The sequence below is a fragment of the Nerophis ophidion genome, linkage group LG27 (genome assembly GCF_033978795.1).
Source record: "Nerophis ophidion isolate RoL-2023_Sa linkage group LG27, RoL_Noph_v1.0, whole genome shotgun sequence".
Taxonomy (NCBI): Eukaryota; Metazoa; Chordata; class Actinopteri; order Syngnathiformes; family Syngnathidae; genus Nerophis; species Nerophis ophidion.
In genome coordinates this window covers 6,190,007-6,212,134 of record NC_084637.1, presented here as the reverse complement: position 1 = coordinate 6,212,134, position 22,128 = coordinate 6,190,007, and the positions used below count along the sequence as shown (strand labels likewise).

The 22,128-nt window shown below is 41.2% G+C and overlaps 1 protein-coding gene across 7 annotated transcripts in view; it reads right to left on the bottom strand.

Annotated features, from left to right (window-relative positions):
* Window positions 1-22,128, bottom strand: part of LOC133544269 (nck-associated protein 5-like) — a 323,916-nt gene that overhangs the window by 144,464 nt on the left and 157,324 nt on the right. For all 7 annotated transcript variants that reach the window (XM_061889431.1, XM_061889433.1, XM_061889432.1 and 4 more), the window contains one exon: window positions 6,470-6,603. In XM_061889431.1, coding sequence (XP_061745415.1) covers window positions 6,470-6,603 — 134 coding nt within the window. The remainder of the gene's footprint in view (window positions 1-6,469; window positions 6,604-22,128) is intronic.

Genomic DNA, 22,128 nt, shown 5'->3' with positions numbered 1-22,128 from the left:
CCACGCAGTCCCAACTTTGTTGCAACACCCCTCAGTCTTCTTTTGAATAGAATTTGATAAAAGACAGATGGCTGAAGAGTATCAAAAGAGCTCAAATAAGCACTCATGCTAGCGTTAGCCACAATTTACACTTTCCTGAAGCGATTTGTCTTCTAATACATTTTTTTTCAACCACTGTGTCACGGCACTAGTGTGCCGTGAGATACAGTCTGGTGTGCCGTGGGAGATTATCAATCAATCAATCAATCAATGTTTACTTATATAGCCCTAAATCACTAGTGTCTCAAAGGGCTGCACAAACCACCACGACATCCTCGGTAGGCCCACATAAGGGCAAGGAAAACTCACACCCAGTGGGACGTCGGTGACAATAATGACTATGAGAACCTTGGAGAGGAGGAAAGCAATGGATGTCGAGCGGGTCTAACATGATACTGTTAAAGTTCAATCCATAATGGATCCAACACAGTCGCGAGAGTCCAGTCCAAAGCGGATCCAAGACAGCAGCGAGAGTCCCGTTCACAGCGGAGCCAGCAGGAAACCATCCCAAGCGGAGGCGGATCAGCAGCGCAGAGATGTCCCCAGCCGATACACAGGCAAGCAGTACATGGCCACCGGAGCGGACCGGACCCCCTCCACAGGGGAGAGTGGGACATAGAAGAAAAAGAAAAGAAACAGCAGATCAACTGGTCTAAAAAGGGAGTCTATTTAAAGGCTAGAGTATACAAATGAGTTTTAAGGTGAGACTTAAATGCTTCTACTGAGGTGGCATCTCGAACTGTTACGGGAGATCATTATCCATGCGTTTGTTACGTCTCGTCTCGATTACTGTAACGTATTATTTTCGGGTCTCCCCATGTCTAGCATTAAAAGATTACAGTTGGTACAAAATGCGGCTGCTAGACTTTTGACAAGAACAAGAAAGTTTGATCACATTACGCCTGTACTGGCTCACCTGCACTTAAGATGTGACTTTAAGGTTTTACTACTTACGTATAAAATACTACACGGTCTAGCTCCATCCTATCTTGCCGATTGTATTGTACCATATGTCCCGGCAAGAAATCTGCGTTCAAAGGACTCCGGTTTATTAGTGATTCCCAAAGCCCAAAAAAAGTCTGCGGGCTATAGAGCGTTTTCCGTTCGGGCTCCAGTACTCTGGAATGTTATCTGATTTCACCTAATATTTTTTCCAAACCACTAATTATAGTCTGCAAATTTTGTGTTGTTGTTGAGTGTCGGTGCTGTCTAAAGCTCGGCAGAGTAACCATGTAATACTCTTCCATATCAGTAGGTGGCTGCCCCTAGCTAATTGCTTTGTAAATGTCGGGAACAGCGGTGGGCAGGGTGCAGGTAAAAAAGGTGTCTGGAGAGTGCCCCTAAGAAAAGGGATTGAAGCTTACAGAGGGCTATGCAGAACGAAACTAAAACTGAACTGGCTACAAAGTAAACAAAAACAGAATGCTGGACGACAGCAAAGACTTACTGTGGAGCAAAGACGCCGTCAACAATGTACATCCGAACATGACACGACAATCAACAATGTCCCCACAAAGAAGGACAAAAACAACAGAAATATTCTTGATTGCTAAAACAAAGTAGATGCGGGAAATATCACTCAAAGGAAGACATTAAACTGCTACAGGAAGATACCAAAAAAAAGACAAAAATACACCAAAATAGGAGCGCAAGACAAGAACTACTGGGTCCCACTGGGTCATCATTGTCACCGACGTCCCACTGGGAGTGAGTTTTCCTTGCCCTTATGTGGGCCTACCGAGGATGTGGTAGTGGTTTGTGCAGCCCTTTGAGACACTAGTGATTTAGGGCTATATAAGTAAACATTGATTGATTGATTGATTGATTGACTAAAACAAAACATGATCACATAGACATGACACACGTAAGAAATTATTAACCTTGCTGTACTTATACTTTTTCTCACATTTTCAGTACACCCATAATAAATGTCATGAATCTTTTTTGTGACCAATCACAAAAAAAAATAAAGAGTTGTCGAAATTATAAGAAACTGAAGACAGCCATGACATGATGTTCTTTACAAGTGTATGTAAACTTTTGACCGCCGCTGTATGTGAGCCAGAAAAAAAAAAATGCTGCGTTATGAAGATAGAAAAGTGAACACATATGAGAGCGCTGTTGCATCCAAAAAAAAAAAGCCTTTTAAATATTCCATCCCACCCTTGCAGACGAGTCATTAAAGTGTGAAGTGCTTTTTCTAATGAGAAGATAAGCAGCTAATTTGAAGTCTTAATGTGAAGACTCCGGCATGACCACTGAATGCCAAATTACGGGAGGCTCTGGATGGCTGGGGGAGGAGGAAGAAAGCGTTTAGAGCGGGCCCGGGCAATTATTTCCAATCGGGGGCCAAATTTAGAGGAAAAAAATGTGTCCGGGGGGGGCCGGTTTATCTATTTCTTAGGGAAACTAATACAAAACCTCACAATAAAGTCTGATTGAATGCTAAAAACGTTATGACAGACCGGCTTAAAAACAGAATGGAGTGTTAATTTTTCTATGATCGATAAAACTCTGAATATTGAGATAACAGGAACGTCATATTCTATAACCGGATCGACATATTTTTCAATCATAAAAATGCGACAAACACAGCAAAATATAAACGTGAAGGGTAAAAAAAACCATCTACAATCTGATATATCACCAAGCTTTAGAAGTTTCTTGTAAAAATCTCCTTCCATGTCTGTCCCTTACGCCCACATTTCAGGCTGGCTGTTCCGGAAAAACTCTGTGGAAACGCTCCCCGCCCACGCTGCTTGGTGCCTCGTCTGACCTGCTGTGACGTAGGTTACCATAGTAACTAGTAGTGTTGTTCGGTATACAAGTATTAGTATAGTACCCGCAATACTACTGAATCATATTCGGTACTATACCGCCTCTGAAAAATACTGGTACGCCACACCCTAAGATTTTTTGTTAAAATAAGGCCAATAACACAATTTTTTCTGGTCCCCTCTAAAAACCCTGTTTCCATATGAGTTGGGAATTTGTGTTCGATGTAAATATAAACCGAATACAATGATTTGCAAATCCTTTTCAATCCTTATTCAGTTTAATATGCTACAAAGACAACATATTTGATGTTCAAACTGATAATTTTTTTTTTGCAAATAATCATTAACTTTAGAATTTGATGCCAACAACACGTGACAAAGAAGTTGGGAAAGGTGGCAATAAATACTGATAAAGTTGAGGAAAGCTCATCAAACACTTATTTGGAACATCCCACAGGTGTGCAGGCTAATTGGGAATAAAAACAGCTTCCCCAAAAAATGCTCAGTCTTTCACAGGAAAGGATGGGGCGAGGTACACCCCTTTGTCCACAACTGCGTGAGCAAATAGTCAAACAGTTTAAGAACAACGTTTCTCAAAGTGCAATTGCAAGAAATTTAGGGATTTCAACATCTACGGTCCATAATGTCAACAAAAGGTTAAAAAAATCTGGAGAAATCACTCCACGTGAGCGGCATGGGCGGAAACCAACATTGAATGACCGTGACCTTCAATCCCTCAGACAGCAATGTATAGAAAACCGACGTCAATCTCTAAAGGATATCACCACATGGGCCCAGGAATACTTCAGAAAACCACTGTCACTAAACACAGTTCATCGCTACATCTGTAAAAGCTCTACTATGCAAAGCGAAAGCAATTTATCAACAACATCCAGAAACGCCGCCGGCTTCTCTGGGCCTAAGATCATTGAAGATGGACTGATGCAAAGTGGAAAAGTGTTCTGTGGTCTGACGAGTCCACATTTCAAATTGTTTTTGGAAATATTCGATATTGTGGGGAAGCGAACCATCCAGACTGTTATCGAAGCAAAGTTCAAAAGCCAGCATCTGTGATGGTATGGGGGTGCATTAGTGCCCAAGGCATGGGTAACTTACACATCTGTGAAGGCACCATTAATGCTGAAAGGTACATACAGGTTTTGGAACAACATATAGTGCCGTCTTTTTCATGGACGCCCCCTGCTTATTTCAGCAAGACAATGCCAAGCCACAATCAGCATGTGTTACAACAGCGTGGCTTCGTAAAAAAAGAGTGCGGGTACTTTCCAGTCCAGACCTGTCTCCCATGGAAAATGTTTGGCGCATTATGAAGCGTAAAATACGACAGCGGAGACCCCGGACTGTTGAACGACTGAAGCTCTCCATAAAAAAAGATTGGGAAAGAATTCCACTTTCAAAGCTTCAACAATTAGTTTCCTCAGTTCCCAAACGTTTATTGAGTGTTGTTAAAAGAAAAGGTGATGTAACACAGTGGTGAACATGCCCTTTCCCAACTACTTTGGCAGGTTTTGCAGCCATGAAATTCTAAGTTAATTATTATTTGCGAAAAAAATTAAGTGTATGAGTTTGAACATCAAATATGTTGTCTTTGTAGTGCATTCAATTGAATATGGGTTGAAAAGGATTTGCAAATCATTGTATTCCGTTTATATTTACATCTAACACAATTTCCCAACTAATATGGAAACAGGGTTTGGCACGTGTTGCAGCCTTGAAATTCTAAGTTAATTATTAATTGCAAAAAAAAATGAAGTTTATTAGTTTGAACATGAAATATGTTGTCTTTGTAGCATATTCAACTGAATATGGGTTGAAAAGGATTTGCAAATCATTGTATTACGTTTATATTTACATTTAACACAATTTCCCAACTCATATGGAACCAGGGTTTGTACTTTCTTCAAAATAGCCACCCTTAGCTCTGGCATTCTCTCGATGAGCTTCAAGAGGTAGTCACCTGAAATCAAAACTCATATGGAAACAGGGTTTGTAGTTCAAGACGTGGGGTCATTAAAAAACATGAGTGCACATAATAATGGCAGCAACACTTTCCATCTTAAACATTGGTGTCAAACTCTGGCCCGCGGGCCAAAGTTGGCCCGCCGTGTATTTTCATTTGGCCCTTGAGGCAATATCAAATTAACATTCGAGCTGGCCCGCCGGTGTTTTACAGCGGCGGTGTCGCTATTAACACCACATTCACTGCTAATACTCATACTTGCTAAACCCCCCCCCCCCCCCCGCCCCGGTTTTCCAAGGAGACTCCCCTCACGAAACTCACAAGACGCAACCATTTTCCCAAATTTCTCCCGATTCCCACCTGGACAACAATATTGGGGGCGTGCCTTCTAAAACCTTTCGTCACGTCCGCTTTTCCTACGTAAAAACAGCGTGTCGGCCTAGTCACATGATATATGTGGTGTTTACACACACACACACACACACACACACACACACACACACACACACACACTAATGTAATGCAAGCTTGGTCAACAGCCATACAGGTCACACTGAGGGTGGCCGTATAAACAACTTTAAGACTGTTAGTGAAGTGAATTTTATTTATATAGCACTTTTTCTCTAATGACTCAAAGTGCTTTACACAGTAAAACCCAATATATATCACACCACACATATCCATCACACACACACACACACACACACACACACACACACACACACACACACACACACACACACACACACACACACCTATATAAATACTATATATAATATACACTTTTGTCTAATTATATTATATATTATATATATTTATATATATATTATATAATTATATTTATATAGCGTTTTTTCTCTAGTGACTCAAAGCGCTTTACATAGTGAAACCCAATATCTAAGTTACATTTAAACCAGTGTGGGTGGCACCGGGAGCAGGTGGGTAAAGTGTCTTGCCCAAGGACACAGCGGCAGTGACTAGGATGGCGGAAGCGGGGATCGAACCTGGAACCCTCAAGTTGCTGGCACGGCCGCTCCACCAACCGAGCAATACCGCCCCAAATACGCGCAACACTGTGAACCCACACTAAACGAGAATGACAAGCAAATTTCGGTAGAACATCCGCACTGTAGCACAACATAAACACAACAGAACAAATACACAGAACCCCTTGCAGCACTACCTCTTCCTGGACGCTACAATATAAAAATGTGTTATTAGCCTGTGGGAGAAGTTTATTTCGATATTTACCTGAGAAGGCTGCAAATAGAACAGAGGCATTCAATTTCTATTTAAATTTGATTTGATGTGACTTTGCTATTTTTAAATTATTAGTCTTGTTTGAAACTCCATTTTGCATGTCACTATAAAGTTATATAAGTCTGGCTTGTTCAAGATTCAATGCAAAACTTGTTTGGGTCCCGACTAAAAGGTTAATTTGTTCAACCTTGGCCCGCGGCTTTGTTCAGTTTTAAATGTTGGCCCACTCTGTATTTGAGTTTGACTCCCCTGATCTTAAAGATCTAAAAAAATATATATTTGGGAATGTCCGGCGGGCCAGATTGAAAAGCTCAACGGGCCTCAATTTGCCCAGATTGAGCACGTTGCACTTTGTCCTGCTCCTGGCGGCCCGAATCGACGGCAAAGGTCAGGTGACCCGTGTTGAGCTCACCTGGAGAATTTCTGCTGCAGGGAGACGATCTGCGCCCGTCCTAGCTCCGATTCCTCCGTCACTTCCCGGAGACGCTTCTCGCTCTCCAGACGCAGGCGGCGCTCTTCCTCTAGCTCATGGATCAGCTTTTCTCGCTGTGGAGGCCAACAAAACACCAACATGTCACTGGGAAGCATAATTGCCAGCAGGTGCGCGGCGATCCTAATTAGTCCGAATGGATCCGAGTGAACAAAGTGTCACACAAATTATAAATGCGTCTCATTTAAAATTAAAATTGCTGCCAGTTGCGTCATATATTCTATCTAAATCAGATTGAACCGGAACATGATTCATCAACTATTAAAAAATTGGATTTAAAAAAATCATACCTATTTTTAGAATAAGGACGATATCAATCAATGAGTTTATTTATATAGCTCTAAATCACAAGTGTCTCAAAGGGCTGCACAAGCCACAGCGACGTCCTCTGCTCGGATCGCATATATGTCCACAATATGTCTGATTTCCATCCATCCATCCATCTATGTTCTTCCGCTTATCTGAGGTCGGGTCGCGGGGGCAGCAGCCTAAGCAGGGAAGCCCAGACTTCCCTCTCCCCAGCCACTTCGTCCAGCTCCACCCGGGGGGATCCTGAGTTGTTCCCAGACCACCCGGAAGACATAAGTGAAGTGAATTATATTTATATAGCGCTTTTCTCTAGTGACTCAAAGCGCTTTACATAGTGAAACCCAATATCTAAGTTACATTTAAACCAGTGTGGGTAGCACTGGGAGCAGGTGGGTAAAGTGTCTTGCCAAAGGACACAACGGCAGTGACTAGGATGGCGAAAGAGGGAATTGAACCTGCAACCCTCAAGTTGCTGGCATGGCCACTCTACTAAACGAGCTATACCGCCCGTAGTCTTCCCAACGTGTCCTGGGTCTTCCCCGTGGCCTCCTACCAGTTGGACCTACCCTGCATTTGACCCATCACCCTTGATCACCCCCTGGGAGGTGAGGGGAGCAGTGAGCAGCAGCGGTTGCCGCGCCCGGGAATCATTTTGGTGATTTAACCCCCAATTCCAACACTTGATGCTGAGTGCCAAGCAGGGAAGTTAATGGGTCCCATTTTTATAATAATAACAAGTAGTTTTGTCCGTGTTTTCTTCCTAGGGGGCGCTAGAGCACAATTTTGGGGGATTTTTTTATTTTTTTAATTAGATCGCAATTTTTACCAGTCCTGATGTGTGTGTCCAGTTTGGTGAGTTTTGAAGCGTTTTAAGGGGGTCAAATTACAGCTCAAAGAGGCAAAAATGACATTTTTTAGGAAACTTTTGTTTTGAAGGGGTTTTTGCCAACTTCTTGTTGATTTTTGCTGAAGGAGGTCAGTGTATGAAATATAGGTCTAAGTAAGACCTACATGGAGGTTTTTATTTCAATTCTCTACGACATTCCTAACGAATGTTACAAGCAGTTTTGTCAGTGTTTTTTTCCTAGGGGGCACTAGAGCGCAATTTTGAGTTTTGGGTATTGTATTATTGATTAGATCGCAATTTTTCGCCAGTCCTGATGTGTGTGTAAAATTTGGTGAGGTTTAAAACATGTTAAGGGGGTCAAATTACAGTTCAAACAGGCGGCGGTATAATAATAATAATAAAAAATAATAAAACCTTAGAAATACAATAGGACCCTCTGTCCCAAAGGGACATTCAGTCCCTAATAAAAATAATGATAATACTAATAATCTGTAAAAAACTTTACATTTGTTAAAATCTCAAAGTGCTACAAAGTAAAAATAAAAAAGTAAAATAGAAAGTTAGAATATACTGCATTCATCCATCTTCTTCCGCTTATTAGTGGTCGGGTCGCGGGGGCAGCAGCCTAAGCAGGGAAGCCCAGACTTCCCTCTCCCCAGCCACTTCGTCCAGCTCCTCCCGGGGGGATCCCGAGGCGTACCCAGGCCAGCCGGGTACGTGTCCTGGGTTTTCCCCGTGGCCTCCTATCTGTTGGACCTACCCTGCATTTGACCCATCACCCTTGATCACCCCCTGGGAGGTGAGGGGAGCAGTGAGCAGCAGCGGTTGCCGCGCCCGGGAATCATTTTGGTGATTTAACCCCCAATTCCAACACTTGATGCTGAGTGCCAAGCAGGGAGTTAATGGGTCCCATTTTTATAATAATAAGTAGTTTTGTCCGTGTTTTATTCCTAGGGGGTGCTAGAGCACAATTTAGAGTTTTTTTTTTTTTTTTTTAATTAGATCGCAATGTTCGCCAGTCCTGATGTGTGTGTCCAGTTTGGTGAGTTTTGAAGCGTTTTAAGGGGGTTAAATTACAGCTCAAAGAGGCAAAAATGACATTTTTTAGGAAACTTTTATTTTGAAGGGGTTTTTGCCATCTTCTTGTTGATTTTTGCTGAAGGAGGTCAGTGTATGAAATATAGGTCTAAGTAAGACCTACATGGAGGTTTTTATTTCATGTCTCTACGACATTCCTAACGAAAGTTACAAGCAGTTTTGTCTGTTTTTTCCTAGGGGGCGCTAGAGCGCAATTTTGAGTTTTGGGTTTTGGTTTTTTGATTAGATCGCAATTTTTCGCCAGTCCTGATGTGTGTGTAAAACTTTAAAGCATGTTAAGGGGGTCAAATTACAGCTCAAAGAGGCGGCGGTATAATAATAATAATAAAAAATAATAAAACCGTAGAAATACAATAGGGTCCTCTGTCCCAAAGGGACATTCGGTCCCTAATAAAAATAATAATAATAATAATGAACGTTACATCTGTAACGCACTTTACATTTGTTAAAATCTCAAAGTGCTACAAAGTTTAAAAAAAAAGTAAAATAGAAAGTTAGAATATACTGCATTCATCCATCTTCTTCCGCTTATCAGAGGTCGGGTCGCGGGGGCAGCAGCCTAAGCAGGGAAGCCCAGACTTCCCTCTCCCCAGCCACTTCGTCCAGTTCCTCCCGGGGGGATCCTAAAGTGTTCCCAGACCACCTGGTAGACATAGTCTTCCTAACGTGTCCTGGGTCTTCCCGGTGGCCTCCTACCGGTCGGACGTACCCTAAACACCTCCCTAGTTAGGCATTCTAGAGGCATCCTCAACTGCCTCCTCTCCATGTGGAAGAGCAGCGGCTTTACTTTGAGCTCTCTCACTTTTTAAATACCGACTATCATTTTTTTTATGAAGGAAGATGCACAAAAATCCACTATTCTAATTCCAAAAGGTAAAAACTGCACGTTGAAAGTAAATACCGGTGACATTTATTACTTATGTGGTGCGACTTTAGAATATGTGTCCGACGAGGATTGCGTCGCCTCGGTAAAGAAAGCTCCCGCCAAATGTCAAACTAAATCACTTTTCTCAATTTTTTAAGTCAGTTTTTATTAATGCTAAGAACTTTTCCCCGTGATGTTTTAGTTTAGTCTTTTTTCGAAGGGACAATGCACGGAAACATGAAGCTCAAAGACAGATTTGTTCTGTACCAGATTATAGCTAAATAGCTCATTTCCATATGGCTACTTAAATTAAAGGGATGCAAAAATCATGCAATAAAATTATGACAACAAAATCATACCCAATTATTTTGACTCGGTGGCCAAAATTAGAGAAGAAAATGTGTCTATATATCGGATTTTTAGGAACACTAATACAAAACCTCACAATAATGTCGTTATGACAGACTACCTTAAAAAGGGAATTGAATTATTTTATTTTTTTACTGAATGAGACACCCGGAATGTACAGAATGTGGCATTTACAAAATTATCTATGAACAATAAAACACTGAATATTAACAACATAGGGCAGGGGTGTCCAAACTTTTTCCACTGAGGGCCGCACACAGAAATATTAGGGCATGCAGGGGCCGTTTTGATATTTTTCATTTTCAAACCATAACAAAATATATGGATTTTTTTTTTTTTTTTACCTTTAGGGCTCCCAGGGGCCATAAAGAGTCTAAGTTACTAAAATGTTAAAAACAAGTCAAATTATTATATTTTTTTTAATTAACGCTTACAGTAAATCTCTAAAATATATAAACTTCAGGTTGATTTTATGCCTTTTTTTTGTCAAAGACAACTTTGTTTTTTTATAACAAAACTGAAATATGCAGTATTTCCCCCCACTGCCCCAAAACATTCCTAAAGCAATGTTTGATGTGAAGTAATTACTGTCATAACTTGGCTTGGACATGGATTGTTTCTTCGATGCAGATGAGAATCAGCACGAGCGAGGCGTGGACGTGAGTACATAGTTGTTTATTTAAAACTATAATAAAAAATAAACAAACTAAGGGCGCTCACAAAGGAGGTACAGACACTTGGCTATAAACAGACAAAAGACTAGCATAAATGCTGCAAACTACAAACATGAAACAAAAACACTTGCTCGATTGGCATGGATAATAATAAACTATAAACAAAACTAGCACAATGGCATGAATACAAAAACTTACTCGGCATGGAACTATGGACGAGGGCGTGAAGGATGGAACAGCATGGGTAGGGTGCGTGTGAGTGAGAAGATCCCAGAATGATGAACAGAAAGAAAACTACTTAAATACTGGCTGTGATAATCAGGAACAGGTGCGGGACTGAGGGCGGGGGCGTGACAAGGTGGGAACTAATGCGTCGGCATGGAAACAAACAAAACCAGGAAGTGCAAAACGTGACTGAATGTCCAAAATCAAAACATAACATGACAAAACAAAACATGATTCATAGGTGTGACAATTACAGCCTTAAAAATATCAATAATGCAGGACACCATTGATTTTAATTCATTAATCTTTTTGAGTAATCTCTGTGAAAATATAAATAAAATCTCATTAAATATATTTAAGATCCAAAAGGTGCCCCACTTATAAATTGATATATTTTTATTATTAGTTTTTTTAACTTAAGTTACAAGATCAACTTCAGATATATATGTCGATTTTACGTTTTGAACTTTTATTTTGTTTGTTTTTTATGCCCTTTTGTCAAAGAAAAAAATGTTTTGTATGGCAACCACACAAAATATGTAATATTTTACACATTAAACGTTTTAAAGTGAAATATTTGAAATAATTGGAGTCAATAATTCATTATTAGTGTTAGATAGATTTTTTTAAGTTTTTGGCACAAAGGCAAAAAAAGAAAAGAAAAATGAAGATAGACAAAAGTGAAGTGAAGTGAATTATATTTATATAGCGCTTTTCTCTAGTGACTCAAAGCGCTTTACATAGTGAAACCCAATATCTAAGTTACATTTAAACTATCCATTTTCTACCCCTTATTCCCTTTCGGGGTCGCGGGGGGCGCTGGCGCCTATCTCAGCTACAATCGGGCGGAAGGCGGGGTACACCCTGGACAAGTCGCCACCTCATCGCAGGGCCAACACAGATAGACAGACAACATTCACACTGATTAAACTAGTGTGGGTGGCACTGGGAGCAGGTGTCTTGCCCAAGGACACAACGGCAGTGACTAGGATGGCGGAAGCGGGAATCGAACCTGGAACCCTCAAGTTGCTGGCACGGCCGCTCTACCGACCGAGCTCACTTTTTAGTTGGATTACATACTTTTGCAATAGTATTTCCAGAAAATGTGGCGGGCCGGTAAACAATTAGCTGCGGGCCACAAATGGCCCTCAGTCCGCACTTTGGACACCCCTGACACAGGGTCTTCTAAAGATCCCAAAAACGTGTTTTAAAACCCGTGTAGATCTGGTATTCCAAACTCTGGAACAATTTGCACCAGTCCCTCTGTGATCTTGAATGTGTTGAAACTTGTGTGTGTGCATATCAATTGTTTTTTTATATATTTTATTTTTCTTGCTAAATTGATGGTATCTGTTTGTGGACGGGGACGTGGCCTGCGGACCTGCAGCGAAGCGGGGTGTGCAAGGACCCCAACCCCCACCCAACCTTGCATGCGTCGGTTGAGGTGGGGGGCGGGGTTTGGCGCTAGCGGGGGTGTATAATGTAGCCCGGAAGAGTTAGGGATGCATGGGATTCTGGGTACTTGTTCAGTTCAATCAATCAATCAATGTTTACTTATATAGCCCTAAATCACTAGTGTCTCAAAGGGCTGCACAGTTGTGTTTATGTTGTGTTACAATGCGGGTGTTCTCCCGAAATGTGTTTTTCATTCTTGTTTGGTGTGGGTTCACAATGTGGCGCATATTATTAAGAGTGTTAAAGTTGTTTATATCACAACTCTCAGTGTAACCTGTATGGCTGTTGACTAACTATGCCTTGCAGTCACTTTCGTGTGTAAACAGAGGCTGCATACTACATGTGACCGGCTGGCACGCAGACAGTATGGTGCAAAAACGGGCGAGACGACAAGTTTTACCGGACTGTGAAGGCTTTGCCGTCAGGCACGCCCTCAGTATTATCGACGAGGTGGAAATGGAAGAATGTTGACCCCGGGGGATTTCTGTGAGAGGCAATAAACTCTGGAAACCTCTCCGGCAATTATGCAGCTGAGCCACACTAGAGTGATCAAAGAGCCGCGGGTTGCAGACCCCTGGTTTAGAAACATAGAAGCAATGAACTTGATAATGTTCTAATCTGAAATAACCACAGATATGACGAAGGGCCGGCTACGAAACTTGTTGCATCGTAAGGACAGCTTTGTGTCATCAGAACGCGTTTTATCGGCCCCTTTCTCAGCCAAGACCGGTCTGGAATTAAAACATGTTTTGTTAGGCCTTTAATTGGATTCTTCTGTCTGATGGCCTGCGCTATCTGCTCCCCAGTAGAGTTCTGTCCTCCGACTAAGAACTTCAAAGTCACAGACGTTCCACTGGTTGGGAAGTTTAATGTCACCAGTGGGTTGCTTCTGATCTTCCTGCTCGCTTTGCTCCACAAGCAGGATTCATCTTCTGGTAGCCATCTTCAGGAACTTTCTCTAACTATTTTTCTCTGAGCTGCATATTTTTTGCCATCCATCCATTTTCTACCACACGTCCCTTTTGGCGTGGCGGGGGGGAACCCAGGCAGTCAACATGCAAACTCCACACAGAAAGATCCCGAGCCCGGGATTAAACTCAGGACTACTCAGGACCTTCGTATTGTGAGGCAGATACACTAACCCCTCTACCACCGTGCTGCCACTCATTTGCATGAAGCAAAAAAACACACATGACTATTGTAGATAGTCACTGAAGGCATGAACACAGGTGGAGTAATAAAACAAGCGGAAATAACTGAAAACACGTTTTATATTCTGGTTTCTTCAAAATAGCCACCCCTTGTACTCTCTTGGTATTCTCTCCATGAGCTTCAAAGTACACCTGTGAAGTGAAAGTGATTTCAGGTGACTACCTCTTGAAGCTCATCGAGAGAATGCCAGAGCTAAGGGTGGCTATTTTGAAGAAAGTACAAACCCTGGTTCCATATGAGTTGGGAAATTGTGTTAGATGTAAATATAAACGGAATAAAATGATTTGCAAAAAATTTTCAACCCATATTCAGTTGAATATGCTACAAAGACAACATATTTGATGTTCAAACTGATAAACATTTTTTTTTTGTGCAAATAATCCTTAACTTTAGAATTTGATGCCAGCGACACGTGACAAAGAAGTTGGGAAAGGTGGAAATAAATTCTGATAAAGTTGAGGAATGCTCATCAAACACTTATTTGGAACATCCCACAGGTGTGCAGGCTAATTGGGAACAGGTGGGTGCCATGATTGGGTACAAAAACAGCTTCCCAAAAAATGTTTAGTCCTTCACAAGGATTGGGCGAGGTACACCCCTTTGTCCATAACTGCGTGAGCAAATAGTCAAACAGTTTAAGAACAACGTTTCTCAAAGTGCAATTGCAAGAAATTCAAGGATTTCAACATCTACGGTCCATAATGTCATCAAAAGGTTCAGATAATCTGGAGAAATAACTCCACGTAAGCGGCATGGCCGGAAACCGACATTGAATGACCGTGACCTTCGATCCCACTGTATCAAAAACCGACGTCACTCTCTAAAGGATATCACCACATGGGCTCAGGAACACTTCAGAAAACCACAGTCACTAAATACAGTTTGTCGCTACATCTGTAAGTCCAAGTTATAGCTCTACTATGCAAAGGGAAAGCCATTTATCAACAACATCCAGAAACGTCGCCGGCTTCTCTGGGCCCGAGATCATCTAAGATGGACTGATGCAAAGTGGAAAAAGGTCATTTGCAGGCAATTTTGAAGAAACTTGAATACAAAACATGTTGTCAGTTATTTCACCTTTTGTTGTTAAGTACATAACTCCACATGTGGGCATTCATAGTTTTCTACAAGGTAAATAGTCAGGAAAATAAAGAAAACACATTAAATGAGAGGGTGTGTCCAAACTTTTGGCCTGTACTATACATGGCAACATCAACAATCACTGAAAAGTCACACACAAGCAATAAGTATCAACATTTCCATTTTTTTCTCATTAGCAAACCGTATTTATGTGTTGCTTTTCCTTTTGTTTAATTCATTTTAGAATGTGCTGCGGGCCATTGCAAGAAAACAAGCTGCGGGCCACAAATGTCCCCCGGGCTGCACTATGAGCACCCCTGCATTTAATATTTAGACATCTCATTGAGTTAAATAATATATTTGCAACTCCTAAATATTAAAGACTGCAGTCTTTAATATTTAGTCTTTAATATCATATTTAGTCTTTAATATCAAGCTACTGTAAACAATACATGAGAAAATAGTGACATTAAAAGCTCTCGCTTGATATGTCCCTGAAACTGACAATTGTAATCTTATAAAGGCAGTTTTTGTCAGCTTCTATTCATATTATTCAAAAGAATGGGAGAATGCAAGGCAGAATATTACCCAACTTTTTCATTTTCATGATTGTGTTGTCTCAGAGTGGATTGCAGATACAGTCAGAATGAGGGCGACCTCTGGCGGCCAAATACGGGTAACACACGTTAATCCACTCAATCCACATTTGATAGACGACTACTATCACAGTCTAAGTCAGTGTTTTTTCAACCTTTTTTGAGCCAAAGCGCATTTTTTTAATGGAAAAAATCTAAAAAGAGAACATAACTAAAGAAAACGTGACCACAGAACATGACAATATCATGTTTTTCATGATTTTCCAATAATTTCTAGAACTCTTATCTTTTTGTGATAGAGTGATTGGAGCACATACTTGTTTGTCACAAAAAAAACATCCATTAAGTTAGGTTCTCTTAAGAATTGATTATGGGTCTACTGAAAATGTGAACAAATCTGCTGGGTCAAAATACAGCAACAATTTTGGTGATGTAAAAAAGTTACAATCAAATCCAAAGAGCTTCATGTCATGGCCTTTTAACTCAAAAGAACTCAGCCAAGATCTGAAAAAAAAATGAATCGTTGTCTTGAACAAGTCAGGAAAGTCACTTGCAGCCATTTCAAAGCAGCTTAAAGTCCCAAGAGCAACTGTGCAGACAAATAATCATAAGTATAAAGTGCATGGCACAGTTTTGCCACTGCCCAAAATTTTAGGCTGTTCCCAATTTGACAGTGACTTTACAGAACAATAAAACAAATAGCACTATGTTATAAAATATAGCATGGTTCTCTAACAAATGCAGATTTTTGTCCGGCTGAATTAAACATGTCTAGCATAATAAACCCAAGACACCATTAAAAAAAACAAAAACCCTTGTCCTGGCCGTGAATTGATGGCTACTATGTGGAATAGCTCTTTACACAGCAATACTGCTGTCACGGTTAATGGGTGCTATAAATCCAGCTGCAAACAAGTGCAAAAGGGTGCATCCCCCCCCCCAACAGCAAGACATTAACCCCCCACACCTGAGCCCAGCGCCACCAGATTTCTCTGGCTTTTCCTACAAAAAATTTAAAAAAAAATAGGTTTAAAGAAAAAAAAATATTTGCTTTGTCTCCTCTGAGACAAAAGCAATTTCTTCAAACAGCTTAGCATATATTTACCTACATGTAATCGGTTTTGGCATTTTTAATGTGTAAGATGTATCAAATAAGTGTATTTTTTTTTTTTAATAATTTCATCAAAATGTGTTGAGCATCTCTAGATTCGCCACTAGGTAGCAGTGTGGCAATATTTCTCACTAATTGTCAGGATGCACGGACTGAAGACCCTTCCTCAGAACAGTCAGAGGAGGACAACATGGATGCTACAAAATATTAGACTGGTGGTTTGCAAACTTGTTCTACCAAGTAGAAAACACATGGCTGTCCAAGTATCACAATCAGAAATACTTTATTAATCCCAGAGGAGAAATTAAAGTTTTCAGCACAATCCCATTCAAGATCAGACAATCATTTAGGGAGACAGAACAGGAGCAAACATTACATGGAGACAGAACAGGATCAAACATTACAGGGAGACAGAACAGGATCAAACATTACAGGGAGACAGAACAGGATCAAACATTACAGGGAGACGGAACAGGATCAAACATTACAGGGAGACAGAACAGGATCAAACAATACAGGGAGACAGAACAGGATCAAACAATACAGGGAGACAGAACAGGATCAAACATTACAGGGAGACAGAACAGAATCAAACATTACATGGAGACAGAACAGGAGCAAACATTACATGGAGACAGAACAGGAGCAAACATTACAGGGAGACAGAACAGGAACAAACATTACAGGGAGATAGAACAGGATCAAACATTACACGGAGACGGAACAGTATCACACATTACAGGGAGACAGAACAGGATCAAACAATACAGGGAGACAGAACAGGATCAAACATTACAGGGAGACAGAACAGTATCAAACATGACATTGAGACAGAACAGGAGAAAACATTACAGGGAGACAGTACAGGATCAAACATTACAAGGAGACAGAACAGGATAAAACATTACAGGGAGACAGAACAGGATCAAACATTACAGGGAGACAGAACAGGATCAAACATTTCAGGGGGACAGAACAGGATGAAACATTACAGGGAGACAGTACAGGATCAAACATTACAGGGAGACAGAACAGGGTCAAACATTTCAGGGGGACAGAACAGGATCAAACATTACAGGGAGACAGAACAGGATCAAACATTACAGGGAGACAGAACAGGATCAAACTTTACATGGAGACAGAAAAGGAGCAAACATTACAGGGAGACAGAACAGGATCAAACATTTCAGGGGGACAGAACAGGATCAAGCATTACAGGGGGACAGAACAGGATCAAACGTTACAGGGAGACAGAACAGGATCAAACATTACAGGTAGACAGAACAGGATCAAACATTACAGGTAGACAGAACAGAATCAAACATTACAAGGAGACAGAACAGGATCAAATATTACAGGGACTCCCAGCAAATAGAGGGACAAATTTTGAATTCCTTTGCCAGGTAAAGATCCTCAGAGGAAAATCTAATTCAAAACATTGGTATGCGCGTACAACACTTAAAACCGCGACCCCAAAGGGTCTAAACGGTAGAAAATGGATGGATTTTGTTACAGAGAACAAGGAATTGCGATAAAATGGCTAAGTATGAAAAAGGGGTATGATTAAATAAGCTCAGCTTCTTCCTACTCCTTTTCTTATGTGCTGTAATAAAACAAGTGGAAATGTGTAATGCATGTTCCAAATAAACTCAAACTGAACTGAACAATGTTCTTTGTAGTAATGTGCTATAAAAAAAATGTTCTGCAAGTTCCCCTGCAAGCTGCCAGGGTGCTCAACTAAAGACTGAAGTCAAACATCTTTAATAACAAGACAGGATTTACAGTCATGTTCCAGTAAAAGCCTCCAATATATAATTTTAGCAGTAAATCACACACGACCATACCTTTATGTGGCCGCATACCTTCTGAAATACACCGGGCGGACTCTGAAATGTTGAACCATTACGCCTTTATGGCTTTTATTCCTTATTGTTCTTTAACGGGATGAAAGAACATCTACAGAAATGATCTTTTCTTCTCCCAACCAGCAGGCCTTCTCAGATGTAATGCTCACTTTCCCCGGCAGAGGGAGCCATTCTGCAGGCTTAACAAGGGGCCTGTGAGCAAAAAGTGGCTGTAGAAAAACGCCATTGTCAAAAGAGATGGAAGCAATTTATAAAGTGGCCCAGAAACCACTAAGCCATATATATATATATATATATATATATATATATATATACTCGATGAAAGCGGATACAACTTCACCCTCACCTATGAACCCACTCCAGGAAACCAACCATAAAAATAGCAGAAAACGAAACAACATCATCTGGTACAATCCGCCATTCAGCAAAGACGTCTCAACCAATATCGGCCACAAGTTCCTCACCCTGATCGACAAACACTTCCCCAAAGGCAACACCCTAAGAAAAATATTCAACAAGAACAACATTAAATTGAGCTACAGCTGTATGAATAACATACAACAAATCATTTCAAACCACAACAAAGCAATTGCGAAAGGACTGCCCACCCCCAGACTAAACGACTCTGAAACTAATAAGGAATGTAACTGTATCGGTTGGGGACATCTCTACGCTGCTGATCCGCTTGAGATGGTTTCCTGTGGACGGGACTCTCACTGCTGTCTTGGAGCCACTACGGATTGAACTTTCACTGTATCATGTTAGACCCGCTCGACATCCATTGCTTTCGGTCCCCTAGAGGGGGGGGGGGGTTGCCCACATCTGAGGTCCTCTCCAAGGTTTCTCATAGTCAGCATTATCACTGGCGTCCCACTGAATGTGAATTCTCCCTGCCCACTGGGTGTGAGTTTTCCTTGCCCTTTTGTGGGTTCTTCCGAGGATGTTGTAGTCGTAATGATTTGTGCAGTCCTTTGAGACATTTGTGATTTGGGGCTATATAAATAAACATTGATTGATTGATTGAACTGTCGCAAGAAACCTGATTGCCCTCTCAACGGAGGATGCTTACAGACATCAGTCGTTTACCAAGCAAAGGTAACACCCAAGGACATTAACACATCCGACACGTACGTAGGATTAACCGAAGGAGCGTTCAAAACAAGATGGAATAAACACAACGCCTCCTTTAGAAACCAGACTTTGCGGAATTCTACAGAACTCAGCAAACACATTTGGAACCTCGAAGACAATAATGTTGAATATTCAATAACATGGCAAATTCTTGCATCCAGCACACCTTACAACAGTGGTAATAAAAGATGCAACCTATGCTTAAAAGAGAAACTGTTTTTTATATATCATCCAGATCTGTCATCCCTCAACAAGCGCAGGGAAATCATTTCAACATGCCACCACGGACGGAAACACCTCCTAGGTAACACATGAGCCAATCACCACACCCAACGCCTGCTTGTACCCACCCACTCTGTGCCCTATATAAACCATTGTATGTGAATGCTTCCATTAAAATCTCCTGATGATTGAGGGAACCCCTCATGAAACAGTTCTGTAGAGATGAAGTAATCTTGTGATTTTTCCTACACCTACATATATATATACATATATATATAAATGCAACAAACCCAGATTGAGTCTTTGAGGATAAAATTTGACCTCGATCACAGACGAGGTTGGGTTTCATCTCCTGGATGATAACAAAAAAAAAACCGAGCAGATAGAGAAATGCAACCATCCATCACCGTGAACACTCACGAATGATTGGAATGCAAGATAATTCCAGTGCGCACATACTGTAGACTGGCACGGTCTATGTCGTTACATAGTCTGGAATTGCATTAACCGCAAGTACAGCATGAACTCTGCCTCTGAAATTGGACTGCATTAGAAGGTAATAGTCTCCACTCATGATGAATTAGGATGACACTACACCACTCAAGCCCCCTCCCCCCAAAGATCTAGGGAGGACTCTAATTGAATCAGGGACCTCAGCCTCTGTAGGTTACTTCCAATCCTATTCAGGCGAAACTGTATCACATCATCATTAAGTGTATCGGCTGACGTCTGCCTGGAAGTCTATATATACATCTTCAAGCAGAGTTTGGATACAGTTTTTTTTGAGGGGGCTCCAATACCAGTCATTATGCAGAGGCCCACGCCCCTCACCCTCATTCAGACTACAATCAAAGGACCAGGAGCAAATGTGTGGTGCTAAAGCAAACATCAGGGACACAATAAACCATGCAGGTTCTTAGCTAATAAATAAAACATGCATGTGGGCTGTGGGTGGGTGTTCGTGTGGGTGTGGGTGTTTCTACCCTTTTAAGACGTCTACAAGGAAACGTACCGACAATGTGAGGACCGGTGAACAAGTTAGGACCACAATGATGGTCCCAATACAGAAAACCATTGCATCTAATAGAATAGAGTCTGTGAACATTGCTCCAAAGTCTGGATTTGTTTCTTGATTTAATGTGCATACAAAATTAAACGTTGACAGGCGCAAAGGCGGGCAGCATGGTGGTACGGGGGTAAGTGCATCTGCCTCACAATACTAAGGTCCTGAGTAGTCCTGGGTTCAATCCCGCGCTCGGGGTCTTTCTGTGTGGAGTTTACTTGTTCTCCCCGTGACTGCGTGGGTTCCCTCCGGGTACTCCTGGGGATAGGTTGATTGGCAACACTAAATGGTCCCTAGTGTGTGAATGTGAGTGTGAATGTTGTCTGTCTATCTGTTGGCTCTATGATGAGGTGGCGACTTGTCCAGGGTGTACCCCGCCTTCCGCTCGATTGTAGCTGAGATAGGCACCAGCGCCCCATGCGACCCCAAAGGCATAAGCGGTAGAAAATGGATGGATATTATACGGTAATGTGTTAATAATTTCACACATAAGTCGCTCCTGAGTATAAGTCGCATCCCCGGCCAAACTATGAAAAAAACTGCGACTTATAGTCCGAAAAATACGGTACTTGTTTTGCTGCTATTGTGACATTGTCCTAAATTGCTTTTATGTATACATCACTAAAAAACATGTTTTGGTTTGTCAAAGTCTTTGCCCTCTGCTCTATTTTAAATAACCAGTAAACATGATCGGAAAATTTAAGGCAAAAACCCCAACGCGTTCAATGAAACATTTTACGCCGAAAGTTTTGGTGTCAGTATCCTTATCACGAATACCGGTCCTGTATTTTCTTGGTACCGGATCGATACTGACCAACCCTAACATACATCAAGATGTTATTCTCTAAAAAAAACCTCTATATTGTTTCTTAAATCTCAGGAGCCTTCATCAATTCCAGAGCCACTCAATTAGAGAGTGGCAGCTCTCTGGAACATTTTAAGATGAACGTTTTGGTGTCAGTATCCGTATCGCGAATAATGGTCAGAGGTGGGTAGTAACGCGCTACATTTACTCCGTTACATCTACTTGAGTAACCTTTGGGATAAATTGTACTTCTGAGAGTAGTTTTAATGCAACATACTTTTACTTTTACTTGAGTATATTTATAAAGAAGAAACGCTACTTTTACTCCGCTCCATTTATCTACAATCAGCTCGTTACTCGCTACTTTTTTTTAATCGATCTGTTAATGTACGTTTTGTTTGTTTTGGTTTGTCAGACAGACCTTCAAAGTAGGATCTATCACATGCCTGCGTTTCACCAATCAAATGCAGTCACTGGTGACGTTGGACCAATCAAACAGAGCCAGGCGGTCACGTGACCGTCACACGTCGAATCCGACCTAAAAAAGTTGAAAAACTTATTGGGGTGTTACCATTTAGTGGTCAATTGTGCAGAATATGTACTGTACTGTGCAATCTACTAATACAAGTTTCAATCAATCAATCAAAATTGTAA